This window comes from Mobula birostris, chromosome 6 (assembly GCF_030028105.1).
Source record: "Mobula birostris isolate sMobBir1 chromosome 6, sMobBir1.hap1, whole genome shotgun sequence".
NCBI classification, from domain to species: domain Eukaryota; kingdom Metazoa; phylum Chordata; class Chondrichthyes; order Myliobatiformes; family Myliobatidae; genus Mobula; species Mobula birostris.
In genome coordinates this window covers 69,513,318-69,535,397 of record NC_092375.1, presented here as the reverse complement: position 1 = coordinate 69,535,397, position 22,080 = coordinate 69,513,318, and the positions used below count along the sequence as shown (strand labels likewise).

The following is a 22,080-nucleotide window of genomic DNA, read 5'->3' as shown; positions in this document are numbered from 1 at the left end:
CTCTCATCCTCCTTTGCTCCAAAGATAAAAGCCTGAGCTCGCTTAAACCTTCCTCATAAGACATGTTCTCTAATCCAGGCAGCATCACGGTAAATCTCCTCTGCACTCTAAAACTTCCACATCCTTACTATAATGAGGCAACCAGAAATAAACACAGTAGTCCAAGTGTGGTCTAACCAAAATTTTATAGAGCTGCAACAATAAAGGGCCTTGTGGCCCATGAACTCAATTCCCCAATTAGTGAAAGTGAACACACCTCATATCTTCTTAACCACACTATCAAGTTGCCTGACAGCTTTGTACTATCTATAGTCAAGGACAACAAGATCATTCTGTTCCTCCACACTGCTAAGAATCTTGCTATTAACTTTGCACTCTGCCATCAAGTTCGACCTTCTAAATTGTATCAGTTCACACTTTCCTGGATTGAACTCCATCTACCACTTCTCCGGCCAGCTCTGCATTCTGTCAATGCCCTGTTGTAACCTACGCTAATCGTCTACACCATCCACAATGCCGCCAACTTTCATGCCACCTGTAAACTTATTAACCCAACCTTCCTTACTTAAGTCATTTATAAAAATCACAAAAAGCAGGGGTCCCAGAACAGATCCCTGCAGAATACCACTAATCATCGACCTCCAGGCAGAATACTCTCTATTTAGTACCACCCTCTGCCTTCTGCAGTCAATTACAAATCCATACAGCCAAGTTTCCCTGGATCCCATGCCTCCTGACTTTGCCACATACCTTACTAAAATCATCATACACTGCATCCATCATTCTACCTTCATCAACTTGTTTTGTCGCTTCCTTGAAGAAGTCAATCTGACCTGCCCTCAAAAATCCATGACGACTCTTCCTAATTGTACTATGCTTCTCCAAATACTTGTGAATCCTCTCTCCAAGAATCTCCTCTGATATTTTCCTACCACGGATCTAAGTGGGATGAAAATATATTGGAAAAGGCGAGTAGGGGGACTTCCGGTAGAGCTCATGGAGTGAAGTCATGTTCTTGACTCGCTCCATCACCTCTGAGTTTTTTTTCCTATGATCAACTATATTTAACTAACCATTAAGGCATCGACTTTTACAATAATCTGAAATAAATTGGGCTTTTTGATATTTGGATGCTTTTAAGGTCTGCTATGTCTAAGAACGGAAAAAATTGGAAAGACGGCAAACCTCCGGTTAGACCGAAAGGTACCGATCTCCCTCCGACTGAACCACCTTTGACTCTGAAAGCTATATCGGATCTAATTCAAAGGGAAATATCAACCTCTATAAAGGAGCTGATTCGTGCGGAAATTTCAATTAATTTCCAGAAAATTGCCGATTCAATCGATAAAATGCAAACATCTATCACGGAACATCAGTCGGCTATATTTAATCTTCAAAAATCCACGCAACAAAATGAACTCAAGATGGAGAAAATTGAAGAAACAACTACTATAATGAAGGAAAAACTTGACTTTCTGACTTTTAAAAACTCTGACTTAGAATCCAGAATGCGACAGCAGAATATTTGAATTATTGGTGTTCGTGAAGCTGCTGAATCTGACAACCCGATAAAGTTTTTTTCTCAACTTTTAAAAGATGCATTTCCTACCGTATTTCCTGACCAACCACCGTTATTGGATCAGGCTCATAGAGTTCCATCATATTCGTCTAAGTCAGATAAACCTCGGCATGTCATTTTACATTTTCATTACTTTCAAGACAAGGAGAAGCTGCTTCGATTTGTTCGATCTAAAGGTTACATTGATTTTTTGGATCTTCAGTTCCGATTCGTGGAGGACTTCAGCAAACAGATTCGGGATCAACAGGTTCATTACAGATCTGTGATGTCGGAACTCTACAAGATGGATTTAAAACCAGCGCTGCTTTACCCAGCGCGTTTAAGGATCCGCACGCCTGATGGAGCCCTTCGTTTTTTTGAATCTCCATCGGATGCCCAGAGTTATCTGGATCAATTTTCACCTTCAACATCTTAATCGCAATTTTTAACTATCTCTGTTTGATCGGAAGTTGTGAATCTGTCGGGTTTAATTTTTGTTTGCTTTATATGGGCAGAAAAGTTTATTTTTGATTAATTAATATGGTTGCCAAACTTTCTTTCTAACCGCGTCATTCCTTTCTTTTTCCTTGGGGATTATGGGTGGTTATTCCCTTAGTATCATTTTGCGTATTTCCTTTGAGGCCTTAAATTTCGTAGTCTTTAAATGTACATTTTTTTGTAGGTTTTCCTAACTAGTTTATATTAATAATTTCATTTCTTTTTTTTTGGTTAATCATTGGATTTCTGGTCTGTTATGGTTTTCTTTATATTTTCTGGCTTTTTCTCTGTTTTACATTGTGCTTGTCTTAATTGATCTACCTTTTTTTATTCTTCTACTGTTTTATAACTAGCTGATCTTTTTTATATTTACACTTTTTTTAGTGAGCGTCTATCTGAAGTCATGGGGGTAGTTTTAGTGCTTGCTTCTTTCTGGCGGGTCTGCTTTAGATTTAGCCTTGAGGTCATGGGGTGGGGGGTGGTGGGAGGGGCTTCACGTTTTAGTTTTTTTCTTCTTGGGCTACTTACATTACTGAAGTATTGGTTGCGTTCTCCTTCCCATTATCTCTGGTTTGTTCTGCTCCCTTTCCAGGTTCGTGGGTCAGACCTATCGTCAATCCTTTTTTTGCGGGTTGACTTTAGGGTTTATGGAGTCTCTTACTAATTTTGTCTCCTGGAATACTAATGGTCTTAATCATCCTATTAAAAGGAAAAAAGTTTTTAAAGTATTCCGGAGATTTAAGCACATGTTCTATTTTTACAAGAGACCCATGTGCGGAGGGGGGACAGACTACGTTTTTTTAAATTCTGGAAGGAACAACAGTTTCATTTGAACTCTAACGTTAAGATTCGAGGCGTCTCTATTTTTATAGACTCCTCAGTTACTTTTGTACAACATGATATTATCTCTGATCCGAATGGTAGATTTCTACTGGTTAGTGGTCTACTATTTAATAAAAAGGCAGTTTTGGTTAATGTTTATGCTCCTAATATGGACTGTCCGGAATTTTATAAATTATTATTTAATCGGTTCCCGAATTTGAATGAGTTTTCACTGATCTGGGGTGGAGATCTTAATACTTGCTTATCCCCAGTTTTGGACCGTTCGGCTCCTTTACGGACTTTACCCAATAAATCTGCAACCTTGATTAACTCATTCCTCTCTGATTCTGGGTCGACGGACATCTGGCGTTTTTTGCATCCTCAGGAAAAATATTTTTCTTTTTTTTCACATGTTCACCGTTCCTATTCAAGAATTGATTATTTTTTTATTGACTCTCGGCTTATCTCTTCAGTGATTAAATGTGATTATGACTCTATTACCATTTCGGATCATGCTCCACTTAAGCTTTCTATTAAAATTCAGGTCAATGCACAAAATAATAGGCAATGGCGTTTTAATTCGTTGCTGCTTCAGAACTCGGATTTTGTTAACTTTATGAATGAACAGATTGATCTTTTTTTTTACAATCAACTACACAGAGGATATTTCTGTGAACATTCTTTGGGATACTTTTAAAGCTTATATTCGTGGTCAGATTATCTCGTATTCTGCTGCTTTGAGGAAGAAGCTGAAGCAGGAGGAGCTGGTCATTGTGGACAAGATTAAGGAAATTGATAAAAAATATGTTACAGCTCCCTCTGAGGAGTTGTATAAACAAAGAACTGAACTTCAAATGGAACATAGTTTATTACTTTCATCTTCGATTGTAAACCAATTAAAGAAAACAAGAAGTGAATTTTATGTACACAGTGACAAAGTTGGCAAATTGTTAGCTAACCAATTGAAGTCTAATTATACTAAATCTCAAATTAATCAGATTTATAATCAAAATGATTGATTGATATTTGATCATGCGGAGATTAATCAAACCTTTTTTGATTTTTATTCTTCCTTATATCAATCTGAGTCTTTACGAGACTCTAAATATATGAATGACTTTTTAGATAACCTAGATTTCCCTGAGATTTCACAGGATATGTCTTCTATGCTAGATACTCCCATTACCACTGATGAGATTAATAATGTTATTTCCTCTATGAACCTGGGGAAAGCTCCTGGCCCTGATGGGTTTATCGTGGAATTTTATAGGTTTTTTGCACCTTCATTAATCCCTTGGTTCGGTAGGGTTTTGGAGGCTTCATTAAAACTTGGTAAACTTCCCGAATCTTTCAATAGAGCGTCAATCTCTCTAATATTAAAGAAGGATAAAGATCCTGCTCAATGTGCATCTTATAGACCAATATCTTTATTAAATGTTGATTCTAAAATTTTTTCTAAATTATTAGCAAACAGATTAGAAAAAGTTCTCCCTTTTATTATTTCGGAAGACCAAACGGGTTTTACTAAAGGTCATTACTCTTTCTATAACATTCGCACACTGTTAAATATTGTTTATACCCCCTCACCAAATGTTCCTGAGTGTGTTATCTCTTTAGATGCTGAAAAAGCTTTTGATAGAGTAGAATGGCCTTACTTATTTAAGGTGCTTGAAATGTTTAATTTTAGCCCGAAATTTATATCTTGGATCAAACTGTTATATCATTCTCCTATGGCCTCGGTCCGTACTAACTCTTTAAGCTCACCTTTTTTCCCTCTTTTTCGAGGTACTCAACAAGGTTGTCCTCTTAGTCCTTTATTATTTGATATTGCATTAGAACCTCTTGCAATTGCCATTCGAGAATCTCCAAATATTATTAGGATAACTCGGGGCTTAAAGTCCCATAAAATATCACTCTATGCTGATGACTTACTTTTATATATTTCTAATCTTCAAAAATCTATCCCTGCTGCTTTAGATTTATTAGCACAATTCAGTCTTTTTTCAGGTTATAAATTAAATCTTAGTGAGAGTGAACTTTTACCGATTAATAAACAACTTCCCTTGTATCATAACTTTCCGTTTAAATTGATTAATAATTATTTCTCATATCTTGGGATTAAAATTACTTATAAACACAAAGATTTATTTATTTAATTTTTTACCTTTAATTGATCATATTACTCAACTTTCATCTAAATGGTTTCCATTATATTTAACTTTGATTGGTCGTATTAATGCAGTTAAGATGTTTATTCTGCCAAAATTTTTATATATATTTCAGGCATTACCGATTTTTGTTCCAAAATCTTTTTTTGATAAAGTTGACTCTAAAATTTCTTTATTTATTTGGCAAAATAAAAACCCGAGACTGGGTAAAATACATTTACAGAAAGCTAAGAGAGATGGAGGTTTAGCATTACCTAACTTTAGATTCTATTACTGAGCAATTAATATTCGACACATGAAATTTTGGTTACTTGACCAAGATACACTATCCATCCCTAAATGGGTAGTTTTGGAATTACAATCTGCTCAGGGCTATGCACTTGGCTCTATTTTAGGTTCCTCTCTTCCTTTCGATTTGAAACACCTCAAACTGGTTTCTAACCCAATAGTTAAATATACCTTACGTATTTGGTTTCAATTCAGAAAATTTTTCAATCTTAACCAATTTGGGCTAGCGATCCCTATTTTAGGTAACATATTTTTTCCTCCCTCTTTCACAGATCGTGCGTTTCAAATTTGGAAGACTAAGGGTATTTCATGGTTTTTGGATTTATTTTTAGATGGTTCCCTTATGTCTTTTGAACAATTATCTAATAAATATAATTTACCAAGAATACATTTTTTTAGATATCTTCAAGTTAGAAATTTCCTAAGTACTATACTTTCTTCCTTTCCAATGCTTCCTCCTACATATATTTTAGATACTATAATTAACCTTAATCCATGTCAGAAAGGTGCAACGACTATTATTTATAATATTATTATGAAACCTAGGAGAGCTCCATTTGATAAGATTAGGTCAGATTGGGAACAAGAATTGGGTTCTATTATTTCCGTGGATGACTGGGGGCAGATTTTACAATTAGTCAATACTTCCTCTATCTGTGCTAAACATTCCCTAATTCAATTTAAAGTTGTTCATAGAGCACATATGTCCAAAGATAAATTAGCTCGTTTTTATTCTCATATTAATCCTTTTTGTGATAGATGTCCGGGGCAGATAGCTTCCTTAACTCATATGTTTTGGTTTTGTCCTACTCTGGAAACTTTTTGGAGAGACATTTTTAATATTATCTCAAAGGTATTGAATATAGATATCTCTCCTCATCCTATTACTGCTATCTTTGGATTACCTAAAATTTCCGGTAATCTTTCCCCTTCAGCCAGTAGAATGATTGCACTTCTTACTTTAATGGCAAAAAGATGTATCTTACAACATTGGAAAGAGCCTAATGCTCCAACCACCTTTTTTTGGTTCTCCCAGACGATATTATGCTTAAATTTGGAGAAAATTAGAAGTAATCTTTATGATTCCTCATTTAAATTTGAACAGACCTGGAGATCTTTTATTCAATATTTTCATTTAATGTAATTTTTTTTCTCTTTTGTTTCATATTTATATTCCCTTCTTGCTTTTTTTAACTGTTTTTAATGGAGGTCGGGTTTGAGGACGTGATTTTAAGTTTTTTAACTCTACCTGTTTCCAAGTTAGCCCATTGCTTTGCTTTGCTTTTAGTTTAGTTGCACGGTGGGTTTTTTTGGGGGTTTTTTTTCCCTTTTCTCTATTGATATATATATATATAAAATTAGTATACTATTAATTTACCTTATTATTTTATGTTTAAACTGCACTGTTTGTATCAATTTTTTTTCTGTATTAATATCTCCTGTAATTTCTAACAGTGTATTGGTGCTTATATGGTTTACCTTTTGTATACTTATTTAATAAAAAGATTTAAAAAGAAAGGAAAAGGCGAGTATTTATAAGTTAGTACAATGTCAATTGTGAAAAAATGGCTGCATCTGACCAAGTAAAGAGAGCTAGGAAGGTGTCTTGGCTTACATCACTTAGAGAATTAACAATAAACAAAATTATATACCCAAACTATATATTTTTCTTAAAGTTAATGAACATATTCTCTTACCTCTTTCTTCTCTCCAGTTTGCTCAGCTATAAGCTGGTCAAATACAGCACCATATTCTTCATGTAATTTCTGCATTTCATTTATGTGACTTGCTACTTTGTTCATAGCTTTCATTGCCACTGAAAGTTTAAAAGATGAACAATAAACTTCTGGTGCATTTCACAAAATTTACATATCATTTATAAATATACTGCTCAAAAAATTGCATTTATGTAAAGGTTCTTCCTTGGCTGACAATTATTAGCAGATGACTATTCAGGTGGTAGGTCTCAGTGGCAGATACATATGTTATACCGTACCTCATGGTATGATATATAACCAATGACGATCACAGATTCCACTCCATTCCTTACAACAATTACTCTTCTGATCACTATCAGTATCTCTAGCTTATATGAGAGTCACTTCAGTAGAAGATTGAAACAACCTTGATAATTTCCCTGTGACTTAATTCATGTCAAGTGTGAACTTTCTGCTTTGGACTCAAGATTTTTGCACAGGGCTTATCGTAAAATAGAAATGTGAGGATGGGTTAAATTCTATGTCTGCTCATGATGTGCTCAATCCATCTTCCTGTATAATTTACAGCAGTACAATGGAATATGGCTATTCGGTTCATTATACTTAGGTGGGACCTCTGCAATGGCAATCCAGCAGGTCCTATTCCGAGCTCCTTTCCTGTAGCTCTGAAAACTTTTTCCCTCAAGTATTTAATTCCCTTCTTAAAGCAACAACTGAATTTACCTCCACCACTTTTCTACACAGTGAGTTCCCATTATTTGATAAACATCTTTCTCATGTCATTTATTTGTAAATTATCTTAAAATTTATTTTAAAATCTGATATTTCACCCTTTTGTCATTGGAAACGGTTCCTCTGTCTTTACAACTGCTAACATTTCCATCCAATTTCCTTTCAGCTTTTTCTCTTCAAGGGAGAGTAAGATTCTCTGGCTTCGCCATGGAACTGAACCCCTTCATCCCTGGATAATTCTCTAATGAATTTTATCAGTACTCTCATCCTTCTTATAGTTCAGTGATGAAAGGTTAAATTCGTTTTTTTTTGAGATTCCATATTACCTCCTTGTTTTTATTTATGTACCTTTATAATTAAACACAGGATCATTGACATTAATATTTCCAACACTTTGCACCTCTCTGTATTAAATTTCATTTGACATTTGTCTACCATTCCACCAACCTGCCTCAGTCCCCAAAATAAATGATAATTCTCCTGACTGCTGTGTTTAAAGTATTAGGCCTAGAACAGGGTGTATGCACTCAAACAAGACGACAATGGTGTAGCCAAAGCATCTCATTTCCCATCATATCTAGGCATCTATTCTGGCGCAAAATTAAAATCCAACCCATACCTGACCCAACCACATCCACTGTAAGCCTAATCTGAGCCAAAGTCTGGTCCAGCCTGTCCAACATAATAGATGGATCCATTAGGGAACCACACACAAACATGAGAAGGAGAACAACTTCCTGTATCACATGCATTCTCCAGCTGATTTCTGTCCCAGAGTACTGAAGGTCAGTGCATTTAGTGTATCTGGCTCTGGCCAAGTAACCTTTCTCTAATTTTGACCACTTCTGTACAATTCAGTGACAATTTTGTTTGTTTCATGTTGGCTAACCAAAACTGCAGTAAAAGCAAAACCAGCTTGAGAAAGCCCAGTAGGTGGATAGAAAGCTGTATTTAGGCAATTTTGATGAACTTAGTTAATATTTTGTTGTTATATTTTCTGCATCATGCACTTTTTCAGCTTTTTATTGCTGCTATTTATTTCTTCCTCCTGAGGTAGTAAACTGGAGCACCCTGACTGAGGCAGCCTCACTTTGACTGCACTGCTGCAGATACAATGGATTGTGTCATCCTTTAACATGACCTAATCCAAGCTTCACAAAGGGCAATGTGTTCCTATATATACACAACTATCATGATTATTTACATTACAGGGTTAGTCCAGCACATACTTTTCATTAACCAATGAGTCATACCGCAACATAAAACTACTTCACAGCTGCCTGTTACTTTAATAGGCCACTTAGCTCTGTCTCCCGTGCCAGGACAGGCCAGTGAAATTTCTACAGACTGACAAGATCCTGCAAAGCCCAAAGCTTCATAGACTCTACTCAAACCAACGTACAGGTAAACAAGAATGAAAGCAAATTTGTTAACAGGCATCGCATTCACCACTACCAAGATTGGATTTGCTTTCCTAGGAATGAAACAGATTCTTCTTTTTAAGTCAACAGGGTTTCAGGATTCTGAAAGAAACATTTCTGTGGCGACTCCTGGGAAATCAATGCTTTATCCAAATCAATCATGATGCTACATGTGATGTTTTTCCGTGACTCAAATTGGGTACGTCCATAATCAAATCATGCCTCTAGCATTACACTAGTTCTGTAAAACACTGCCTATCTGCTTCCAATCTACAAATGGTTATGACTATTAATGACAAGTCATCTCAGCCCCTAGACAACCATGTAGAGAAATAGTCTTGACTCATCTATTTCCAGCTGCGTCAATGCTAATGCGAATATTACGGCAAATGATTTTCCCTCCATTCACATTTCATCTGAAACAGCATAAGCTGCCCTGCAGCAGAATGTGGATAGTGTCTTATGCTGGCAAATGATTGGCAACATTAGTACAATAAAGTGCCAAATAATTACCGTTCAATTGCAATAAAGGCTGAATCCCCCACTCCAGAGAAGAATCTCAGAATTACAATCGGGTTTATAAACAGTCTTAGGTGATGTGAAATTTAATATTTTGCAACAGCGATAAAGTGCAAAAACATAAAATGACTATCAATTACAAAATAAATAATACTGCAAAAAGGAAATAATGGGGTAGCGTCCATGGATTCATTGTCCATTCAGAAATCTGATCAAGGAGGGAAAGAAGCTGTCTCTAAATTGTTGGGAGTGGTTCTACAGGCTGCTCTACTTCCTCCCTGTTGGTAGTAATGAGAAGAGGGCATGTACTGGATGGTGAGGACCCTGCCTTCTTGAGACATTGTTTCTTGAAAATGTCCTTGATAGTGGTGAGGGTTGGGCCTAGTAAGTGACTGGCTGCATCTAAAATCCTCTGCAGCCTCTTGTATTCCTTTGCAATGAGGTTATTTTGAAATGCTCTCCACTGTACATATATATAAATTTGCAAGTCTCTGATGACATACCACATCTCCTCAAGCTTCTAATGAAGCAGAGCCATGAGTGTGTCTTCTTTGTGACTGCATCAATATGTTAGTCCCAGGATAAAACCAATAAGAGATATTGACACCCAGAAACTTGAAGATGCTCACTCTTTCCATGGTGAACCCTTAATGAGGACTGGTATGTGTTCTCCCAACTTCCCCTTCCTGAAGTCCACAATCATTTCCTTGGGTTTTGCACCACTCAAATAGCTGATCTATCCCACTCTTGTATACCTCCTCGCTGCCATCTGAGATTTTACCAACAACAGTCGCGCCATCTGCGAAATTATAGATGGTATTTGAACTATGCTTAGCCACACAGTTATGAGCATACACAGAGTAGAGTGGTGGGGTAAGCACGCATCCTTACGGTGTGCCTGTGTTGACTGGCAGTGAGAAGGAGTTGTTATTACCAATCTGTACAGTACAGTACTGTGATTCCCTGATGAGGAAGTTGAGGATCCTATTTCAGAGGAGGTATAGAGGCCCAGGTTTACAAGCTTGCTGATTAATACTCAGGATGTAATGGACTAAATGCTGAGCTGTAATCAATAAACAGCAGTCTGATGTAGATTTTGCTGTAGTGTAGGTGCTTCAAAGCTGAGTGGAGAGCCAGTGAGATTGCATCCACTGTAGAACTGTTGTGGTGGTCGGCAAGTTGCAGTGTATCAGGTCTTTGCTCAGGCAAGGTTTAATTCTAGTCATAACCAACCTCTTGAAGCACTTCATCACAGTAGATATGAGTGCAACCAGTTGATAAAAATTGAGGCATTTTACCTTGCGCTCCTTAGGTTCCCATACGACTGCTGCTGTTTCTAAGCAGGAACCTAGCCTCAGATATTAAACAGCAGTGAAGTCAGAACTACATCTACAAATTTGAATGAGAGGATCATTTCTCCTTCCATATATATTCATTATGATATAAAGCTACATGGTGGTGTGGGCTGCGAAGAGGATGCAGAGGGGCGTACACCAATGGGCAAGGACAAATGAAATAGGCATTGAAAAATATACAATCAACCACGTTAGTAGAAAATAATAGGAAGGCAAGTGCTTTCTCAATGGTGAGATGTTACAAATGTTGGTGTTTTGAACTAGAATGTCCTTGTAGACAACTCATTGGAAGTTAACATGCTGGTGCAGCAAGCACTTTGTAAGGGAAATGGGTAAATTTGTCTTTTCTCTAAAGGGATTTCAGTGAAGAGGAGAGACTTGATCCAATAGATTGGGGTTGAGTGTAACCACATTTACAAGTTCCTCTATGCAAGGGAAGATTTTTACATTAGAAGGACTTCAGATTAAATTCTAGAACTGCAGGCTTGTTACCAGCAGACATGGCCTGTACTCTGTTGAGTTTTGAAAAATGAGAGGTGTTCTTAATACAGAGCTTGACAGGACAGATGTAGATTTGCCATGACTGTGGTATCCAGAACCAAAGATCACAGCCTCAGTTTGACTGGTCATCTACTCAGGATAGGCATGATAAGAAATATCTTCACACAAGATATAAAATTGGAATTCTGCACCAGAGGGCCATGGAGGCTGAGACACTGAGAACATTCAAGAGAGAGACTGACAATTATTTAGTCATTAAAGAAATCAAAAGGAATTTGCAGGAAGGAAGGACAATGTAGTAAGAAATTAGTTGTGATTTTATTGAATGGTAAAGAAGGCACAAGGAGCAGACTGGCCTACATCTGCTCTTCTTCCTTACCTCACTGTGGTGGTCACAACTGACCAGAAGCTAAGCTACAGCAATCATATCAAAACAGTGACCATAAGTGCAGAGTGGAGCTTGAATACTGTGCACTTGGTACTTCAACTTTCATCCTTCTGTGGTGTACATGAAAATGAATACCTTTCAAGAACCAAGATGACTATGTGGTATGTTTATGTTGACATTGGCTATCTTCAATAAAGGATGTCTGTTAATAGCCCTTTTTTTATCTGAATGATAGTATTTATAACACCACCAAAGGAATCCAGGGACATTACAACCTCAATATCCAGCCACCATCTTCAATGTTCAAGCCAAAAGTATACTGAAATGTGCATCAAACAAGGAGAGTACCATAACAATACTTAAAAAGCTTGATACCATGGGGACAGTATTAATCTCTTGACAGGTTCCCCTGCCATTAGAACTTACACCCACTTCAAAACAAACTTAGGAGAAAAAGACCAGAGTAATCATGTAGAACCTCTTTCCACTAAGCACAGCTCCAGTGTCATATTTAAGTTTGTTGATGACACCAATGCCGTTGGCTGAATCAAAGCTGGTGACAAATCAGCATATAGGAGGGAGATTGAAAATCTGGCTGAGTGGTGCCACAACAACAACCTCTCACTCAATGTCAGCAAAACCAAGGAGCTGATTATTGTCTAAGAGGAGGAGGAAACCAGAGGTCTATGAGCCAGTCCTCATCAGGGGATCAGAGGTGAAGAGGGTCAGAAACTTTAAATTCCTCAGTGTTAACATTTCAAAGGATCTGCCCTCTGTCCCACACGTAATTGCAAAGAAAACATGGCAGCTTTCTTAGGAGTTTGTGAAGATTCCGCATGTCATCTAAAACTTTGAAAAAACTTTTATAGAAGTGCATTGGTATGGAAATACCAATGCCGTTGAATGAAAAGAACCTACAAAAAGTTATGGATACAGCCTAGTCCACCATGGGCAAAGCTGTCCCTACCATTGAGCATATCTACAAGGAGCACTGTCACAGGAAAGCAGCATCCATCATCAGGGACCCCACCATCCAGGTCATGCTCTCTTCTCACTGCTGCCATCAGGGATGATTTACAGGAGCCTCAAGATTTACACTACCAGGTTCAGGAACAGCTATTACCCCTCAGCCAGAGGGGATAACATCACTCAACTTCACTCACCCAATCACCAAATTGCTCCCACAGCCTATGACCCTCCAAATATACGGACCTGCCTCTCGTTTTTTTTTTTGCACTACTTTACTTTCCCTTTTCTATTTTCTATTTATGATTTATAATTTAAATTTTTAATGTTTACTATCGATTTGTACTCCAGGGAGTGGGAAGCGCAGAATCAAATATCGCTGTGATGATTGTACGTTCTAGTATCAATTGTTTGGCGACAATAAAGTATAAAGTATTTACTGCATATATATAGTTATTTATTTTTTCTCTTTCTGTATTTGCACAGTGTGTTGTCCTTTGCATATTGGTATTTATCCATATTGTTGGGCGCAGTCCTTTGTATTGTGTTTCTTTTTATTCACTGTGAATGCCAGCAAGAAAATGAATCTCAGGGTTGTTCTGTATATGGTGACATATAAGGTTTCAAGAAAAGGTTTGTGAATCCTTTGCAGTTACCTGGTTTACTGCAGAAAATACTCATAAGATGTGGTCTGATCTTCCTCCAAGTCACAATAGTAGAAAAAACGCAATCTGCCTAAACTAATAACACACAAGCAATAGTACCTTTCATGTCTTTGCTGAACATATTGTTCAATCATTCATAGTCTAGGCTGGAAAAAAAGATGTGAATGCTTGTATTTAATAATTGGTAGAAAGTCCTTTAGCAGCAATAACCTCCAGGAGGTTATAGGATGGAGGAGAAGATGGCAGCGCGACGCAGCACGTGCGGCCTCTCTGGTGAAATGATATCATATTTGTTAAATAGGAGCCGTGCACAATCCTGATTTGATGGATACGGACGTGAGAAGCACGGAGGAACATCTGGAGGAACTTCTGAAATGCCCAGTTCGCTGCCGCTGCTACTGTGTGATTGAGAATCTCCAGAAGGGAAGGCCCCAAATCCTCGGCTTTGCTTATTGTTGGCGGCCAGGGCTGGGGTCGAAGTGCTCGGCAGAGATGGTGCTCGGTGTCGGAGGGCTGGTCGGAAGCTTGAAGTTTTCGGACGGACTCGGAGTCAGACTGTGGTCGGCTGCTTCCAGGATGCTGCATCGGCAAGTTTGCGGCGCTGGAAGCATGGCAGAGACAGTTTTCTTCCTTCTACCATCTGCGTGAGATGTTGGGACTTTCGAGAGACTTTGAGACTTTTTTTTACCGTGCCCATGGTCTGTTCTTCTATCAAATTACGGTATTGCTTGCACTGTTGTAACTATATGTTATAATTATGTGGTTTTTGTCAATTTTTCAGTCATGGTCTGTCTTGTGTTTCTGTGATATCACACTGGAGGAACATTGTATCATTTCTTAATGCATGCATTACTAAATGACAATAAAGGAGGACTGCGTGTCCTCATAATCTAATCTAATCTAACCAAACATTTCCTGTAGCTGTTCATTGGACTTGCACAACAGTGAAGAGGAATATTACAAAACTGTTTCAGTTCATCAATATTTCTGGGATATCTTGCATGAACAGTCCTCTTTAGGTCATGCCACGGCACCTCAACTGGATTAAGAACTGCTCTGACTTAGCCATTCCAAAAAAATGAATTTTCTTCTTTTTAAACCATTCTGTTGTTGATTTACTCTTGTATTTCAGATCATTGTTTTGTTGCATCATCCGAGTTCCATTAAGCTTCAGATGATGGACCACTAACCCTGACATTCTCCTGTAAAATGTCTTGATACAATTTTGGCCCTGAAACAGTAAAGCAGCCCCAAACCAGGATGCTCATTCCACCATGCTTCACAGTTGGGATGAGGTTTTGGTGTTGGTATGCAGTGCCCTTTATCCTCCAAACATAGCTGTGTGCATTTCTGCCAAAAAGTTCAACTTTTGTCTCATCTATCCACAGAACATTGTCTCAGAAGTATTGTGGAACATCCAGGTGTTTTTTTTTTTTGCAAACTTGAGACATGCGGCAATGTAATTTTTTAGAGAGCAGTCCTTCCATGAACATAATTCTTGTTCAGTGTTGCTCTTATAGTTGACACATGAACAGAGACTTTAGCAAGTTCTAGAGATTTCTGCAAGTCTTTTGCTGTTACCCTTGGGATCTTTTTCACCTCCTTCAGCATTGCACGTTGTGCTCTTGGTGTGATCTTAGCAGGACGCGCACTCCGAGGGAGAGTTGCAACAGTACTGAATTTCCTCCATTTGTCAACATTTCCTCTTAATGCGGACTGATGAACACTCCCAGGTCTTTAGAAACGCTTTTGTAGCCTTTTCCAGCTTCATGCATCTCTATAATTCTTCCAATAAGGTCTTCAGAAACTTGTTTTGATCAAGGCATGGTGCACATAAACAGATCTTTTTTGAGATGAGCAGGCTCTGTCAGTAACCCGACTTCATGTGTCTTTTTTATAGGGCAGAGCACCTCTACAATCCACACCTCCGATCTCATCTCACTGACTGCAACACCTGACTCCAAATAGCTTTTGTAGAAGGCATTACCCCAGAGCTTTTTTGAACCTAGACTGCGATGGTTTAAATGGTGTTCTCAGTATTGACAAGAAGTAGTACAATTGTTTGTGTTATTAGTTTAGGCAGATTGTGTTTGTCTATTATTGTGACTTAGATGAAGATCAGACCACATTTTATGAGTAATTAATGCAGAAAACCAGGTAATTGCAAATGGTTCACAAACTTTTTCTTGCAACTGTATGTTCTTTGATAGTAAATTTACTTTGAATGCAAAATCATTCTGAAAATTCGAAAAATAATAAAACAAATTATGACAAACAACCATAATTAAACAAAGCAGTTTTCTTCATGTCTCCTGGCACTCATCGTTATCTCCATTGCTCACTTGCTCTTGACTGTATTTGGTCATCCACTGTCATATTCACACTCATCATTGTTTCTTTGATTCATCCATGCTCCAGTATTTGAGGCTCCATCTGACTAGTCAGAAGAAAAAGTTTGTATTTGAACAGTCCAATGAAAAATCATAGATGAGCACCAGGACTTTGTGAAGTACAGGCTTCCCCTGCCATCCAAAGGTAGAGCGTTCCTATGAAACTGTTTGTAAGCCAAAATGTCGTAAAGTGAAGAAGCAATTACCATTTATTTATATGGGAAAAGTTTGTGAGCGTTCGCAGACCCAAAAATAACCTATCAAATCATGCCACATAACACATAAAACCTAAAATAACAGTAACATTTAGTAAAAGCAGGAATGATATGATAAATACACAGCCTATATAAAGTAGAAATACTTTTCCACAATCATTACTGCACTATCCTCTGTAGCAAAAATCTCACGCAAGCGCCGTCGGCAGAAACTCTCACGCAAGCGCTGTTGGCAACAACAAGGCACAAGCGCTCCCCAGTAACCTTTAAGCTATGAAGCTGCCAAATCATACCAAATAACACGTAAAAATACACAGCTGATATAAAGTAGAAATAATGTATGTACAGTGTAGTATCACTTATCGGAATTGGTTCAGCGCTGAGCACACTGACGATGGTGTGTTAGGCTGAGTCGTCGCAGCTTGGGTGGTGCAGTGGCCCCCACCCTCCAGGCGGCCAACAGATACCGAACCGCGAAGCACGCAGGGGTCCAGCGGTAGCCGGGAGGCACACAGCACATCTTTAAGAAAAAAGCTGAAATAAACATGCTAATTAATTAGGTGCCGACTGGCACGTAATTGTCGACCCAGATCAGTGCCAATTTCCGATTGCGTTGTCTCTGATCTGGGCCGACAATTACGTGTCGGGTGGCACCTAATTAATTAGCTTGTTTATTTCGGCTTTTTTCTTAAAGATGTGCTGTGTGCCTCCCGGCTACCGCTGCATTCTCCGCGAATCATGGGGTGATGGGACACTGGAGTGTCATCTCGTCGTCTGTTTCCATTAGAGCAGGCAGCTCATCTTCTCCTATGACTGCCTGCCTCGATGTCGAAGGTCGAGGTTCGTCATCTGCTGTGGCTGATGCGGGAGGCTTGCTTGACTGCTGAGCCTCACGCATTTTTCTATCATAGAGTTCTTTGTAAGGACTCAAACCATCCTGCAAATATCCCCTAACTTGAGTACCCTTTCAAAATTAAAACCGTACTTTATCACTGCAGCGAAAATCTCACGCAGTTGCTTCATGTTCAGTTCCTGGACGACTTCACTTTCGGTCCGTTCGCTACTGCATTCAGTTTCAATTGTTATCCTTTCCTCTTCCAATTGCATCAGCTCTTCACCTATCAATTCTTGGTCATGGGATGCCAAAACCTCTTCAACATTATGTTCGTCAGCTTCCACAAGCCAAACTCACTTAGTTCTTACTTCGTTCACCTCGATCGAAAGGCTTAATTATGTCTAATTTTACGCTAAGTGTAACACCCTTACGAGCTCTTTTAGGCTCTTCCAATACCTTAGAACTCATCTTGCAAACAGCTGCTCACAGGCACGTGTTTAAGCAATGCCGGCGAGAATGCAATTCCGAATCCAGGGGAGAGCGGCTGCTCCGGGCGCGCGCTGCCTTTTATCGCGTGCTGATTTTTTCGCACACTGATTTTTTATCGCGCTGCTTTTTTTCCGTAACAGTGAAAACACCTTCTGAAAGCGAAAATAGGGTACTAATGTAGGTCTTTCATAACAGTGAGGTTTCGTAAAGCGAACGTACGAAAAGCAGGGGACACCTGTATCAAAATAGACTATGTGTTTTGCACCATAATTTGCAGCATTAAAACCTCTTCACAATTACAGCATTCAAATAAATATTTACTTTCCTAACCAATCAACAGCCAACAGATTTGCACATAACCATGCCGAGTCATCAAGAAGGACTAGATGGAAAGATCACATAGGCTGGAGGTGGTCTGCTTGTTATGAAACACTAACTGATCCAAAGCAGTAAAGCAACCATTTCTCTTTCCTGTGACTCCTAAAATTGAGACAATATCAGCAGCAATATTGAGTGAATATTGTTATTAATAGTCTCTTTCAGTCACATACCATTCAATGGGGAACCATCTCTTCACTTTTCCATTATTGGTCAGCAAATATCCTGGAATCACTATGAGTAGAAAGACCTCCATCCTGTTTCCATGTAGCCAGCGGTAGGCAGTAAATGGAGTCTTGCTGGCATCATCTATGTTTCTTGGACAATTAAAATATAATTCTTGTCTTGAGTAAACTATACCCCAGTGAAAAATGCACTGCATTAGGCATACTGATGGGGAATGACACTTCAGCAAGTTTCTAGATGTTTATTGCAGAAAAATTGAAATATACTCCATAAAGAACCACCATCTTTTGCAGACAATGGCTATTCAGTCTTCTAACATAATCTACACTTGTCTGATTACCCCAGTCACAAAATGAAAATAAACTACAACATCAAGAAATTTACAGGGGAGATCTTTAATTTGCTATTTATTCACACAAACTGCATGCACATTGCAATGTTAAGTTCTTAAACGAAAATTAAGTATGCTAAACGTATCTTGAGAATAAAGATATACAAGTGAAAATACCATCAGAGCATGAAATTAGATCTTAATACTGTAAAAATGCTATTAGACATAGTACACAATATATCAGGCATTTCTACCCTGGAAAAGGAATCTGAATACCTATCCCATCTATACCTCTAATAATTTTGTATACTTCTATCAAGTTACCCCTCAATCTCCAATGTTCCAGAGAAAAAAAATCTAAGTTTGTCCAACCCCTCCTTGTAGTTAATGCATTCTAATCCAGATAAGATACTAGTTATCCACTCTGCACCCTCTGCATAAGTTCCACATTCTTTCTCTAGTGCGGCAACTAGAACTGCACACAACGTTCCAAATGTAGCCTAACCCCAAGTTGTATACAGCTGCAACATACTTCTCAGGTGTTTAATTCAAAGCCTTGACTGATGAAGGCTAACGTGCAGAATACCACCTTTACCACACTACCCACAAATGTCACTACTTTTGGTGGAGCTATATGCTTGCATCCCAAAATTTCTCAGTACATCAATGCTCCAAAGGTTCCTGCAATTTGTTGTATAGTTTCCAGTTGCACTTGACCTCACACATTTCAGCAGTTCACACTTTTCCAGATTACACTTCATTTATCATTTCTACATTCAAATTTCTGACTAAAATATAATGTATCCTTTGATAAAATTCTGCACTGTCCAAAACTCTAACGAATTTTGTATCATCTCCAAACTTACTAATCAGACCATCTACATTTTCATCCAGATTATTAATATACAAAATCTGCACATACTTGCCATTCAGTAGCTTGCAGTTCTTTCCTCAGGACTCTCTCCAGAGCTATATCTGGCTTCACAAAGCTGCTTCTGCATAAGTTTTATGCAAGTCACAGCAACACATCAATTTTGACAAAAAAAGCTCAGAGTTTGTAATTATTGTATAACTAGATGATTAGAAACTCCCTCAGTAGATTTGGCTTGTGCTGACAATAATGTTCCCATGACCTTGTCATATTGTTTCATAAAACTTGTAACAAACGTTTGTCAGATTTTAGATACTACCGGACATACTGCCTATACTTAGCCACAATATTGACTCCCGACCCCTCTCTCAAACCCCTCCAGTAGTTGGCCCAATATTCCTTTTCCTCTAACAACTCCTATTCACTCATTGACCAGATGACCTATTTTACGGTTTATCTCCATGCTAACTTCCACCTCATCCCTGCAGCTTAATAAGCTTCAGTTGTCTCTTTCCTAGTTCTACGAAGTCTTTGAAATTTTAACTCCTCTTCCAACAGATGTGCCTAACCTGCTGAGTATTTCCTTCAAATTCTGATTACATTTTAGATTTCCATCATCTGCTTTTTGTTTTATTTTCATTTAATTATCAACAGTCAAGGAGTGTGTTTCATTAACTGCAGTGGACTGGGAGAACAAACGTACAACTTGTAAAATCACTACACTACATAGAGAGGCCATATATTTCTTACAGAGTTTGTAATTATGTTGTCACATACATTCATTTCGTGCTTTAGACTCACTGAGGGTCCCCAGTTGTCGCAATATATTGCTCTAGGGAACCAACGTGACCTTTCTACCATTTAAATTGGAATGGGGAGCAATTGTAGCTAAATCTCTAGCAGGAACTCATTTAACTAAACTACCATTAAAATAGTTTGGTGGCTGTAATAACAAAAGCAATTTTGTCTTCTTGACGTTTGAAAATTGGTCATGCATAATACATGCTCAGAGCATATTAGAGTTCAAGGGCCTTAAAAGAAACCTTTAAAATACAGGCAGTGAACTGAAGGAAATGCCAAAGGAGCAAAAAAGTAATAAGCTTTGTTCCACAAGTTGGCATTTATACCCAAAAGTTTTAAGAAAAGTTAATGCTCAGATCATTGTTGAAATCCAAGCATTCACAACCTCTTCAAAAGGCTAATAAAGCCAAGAACATTTCTCATCAAGAGACCGCTCTCTGTGCAATCATGGTCAAAAGCGAAACAGACATATTTGGAAGGGTTTACACATGGATAAACATAGTACAATCAAAATGTGGTGATAGTTGAATGCAGCAAAAGTGAATATGTGTAGAAAAACACAGAGTCATCTAATGTATGTTATAACACAGGGTGTAACTTAATTGTAGATCAGTAATATATTGAAATTACAGTAAGACCAAATGTGATTTGGATAAAAAATTGAGGGAAATAACAGAGTTTAAGATAAACTTACACACTCACAGGCTGGTAGTCTGGCAATATGACTAACAAGATTTGCAGCCTGTGAAAGAGATCATTTAAACATCAGCTAATGGGCAAAGGGGAAACTGGGGAGACAAGTGCTAACAACAAGTAGAATGTGGTCATGGACAGTCTGACTCTCAGATATTGAATCAGAAAGGAGTGCCCTGGTCAGTAACCAGATGTCTTGGATTGACCACTGAGATAGAGGCTACATTCAGAATGGAATGACCTGGTCAGTAACCAGATGTTTTGGATTGACCACTGAGATAGAAGCTACATTCAGAATGGAATGACCTGGTCAGTATTGAGAAGATGTAAATTATAATCATCAGCAGAATGACCACTGGGCTGTGAGTGCATGGGGTTAAGCTCATAATTTAGAACTGGGGTAATTTGAGCCAATCATTAGGTTAATGATATCGTTCAACTTAAGACCATCACAGAGTAAGGAAGTTTAGTGTGCAGTCAGTTATCAGTCCTCAAGTGGGAGTTTTGTACAACTGTGGTAGTTTAATCCCCACACACTGGTAAGCTTCGTGAAGATGCTCCTTCGACACAAGGGCAGGCCCATGTTCAAAAGAAGCACTGACACAAATGTTACAAGTTGTTTTATTGTCATAATGTATATATTGTAGTACTGCCTTTAGGAGTAGAAGCAGGATAAACTGGCAAGGTATAAGTAATTCCACGTGCCAATATTCATAGTTTGTAACATTGCACATTGGAAATCAGATCAAGTACAAGATACTGGCCGAGGTTTTGGGAAATGGAAGGGTGGGAATGATTAACACCAAGATGGGAGATGAATAAATCAAAGGGTTGCTACCTAATGGAAAGGCAGACAGGGAAAGATAGGAAAGGTATGGCGAAACAAGTGAGTGGAGAAAGGAGATCAGAGAAATATAGCAGAAGGTGAATAGATGGATAAGAGACAGGAGGAGGTGGTGGTTGAAGAACAGATACTGACAAATAAGATCAAAAGATGGGAAGGAGGAGTTAGCTTTCTCATTTATAATTTAATTATGAACCTGACAACAACAGAGTCCTACATACAGATATAATAAATAATGCAGGCAAACTACAGCTTGTAAAGTTGGGTTTCTCATTAGGTCTAACAATGGAACTCCAAAGTTTTTTTTAAATAAAATGCAAAAACCCATTTAACAATACCTCATGTTAAAAACAATTATTAATAACAGGGCTTAAATGGTTCAATCAGATATTTCAACAAAGGGCTTAAGCAATTCAATCAAACATTTTCTCATTCCAATTTATTGACA

At 38.1% G+C, this 22,080-nt stretch overlaps 1 protein-coding gene across 9 annotated transcripts in view; it reads right to left on the bottom strand.

The window, feature by feature from the left end:
• LOC140199090 (rho guanine nucleotide exchange factor TIAM1-like) overlaps positions 1-22,080 on the bottom strand; it is a 299,957-nt gene that overhangs the window by 22,949 nt on the left and 254,928 nt on the right. For all 9 annotated transcript variants that reach the window (XM_072260579.1, XM_072260580.1, XM_072260582.1 and 6 more), the window contains one exon: positions 7,032-7,150. In XM_072260579.1, the coding sequence (XP_072116680.1) occupies positions 7,032-7,150 (119 nt within the window). The remainder of the gene's footprint in view (positions 1-7,031; positions 7,151-22,080) is intronic.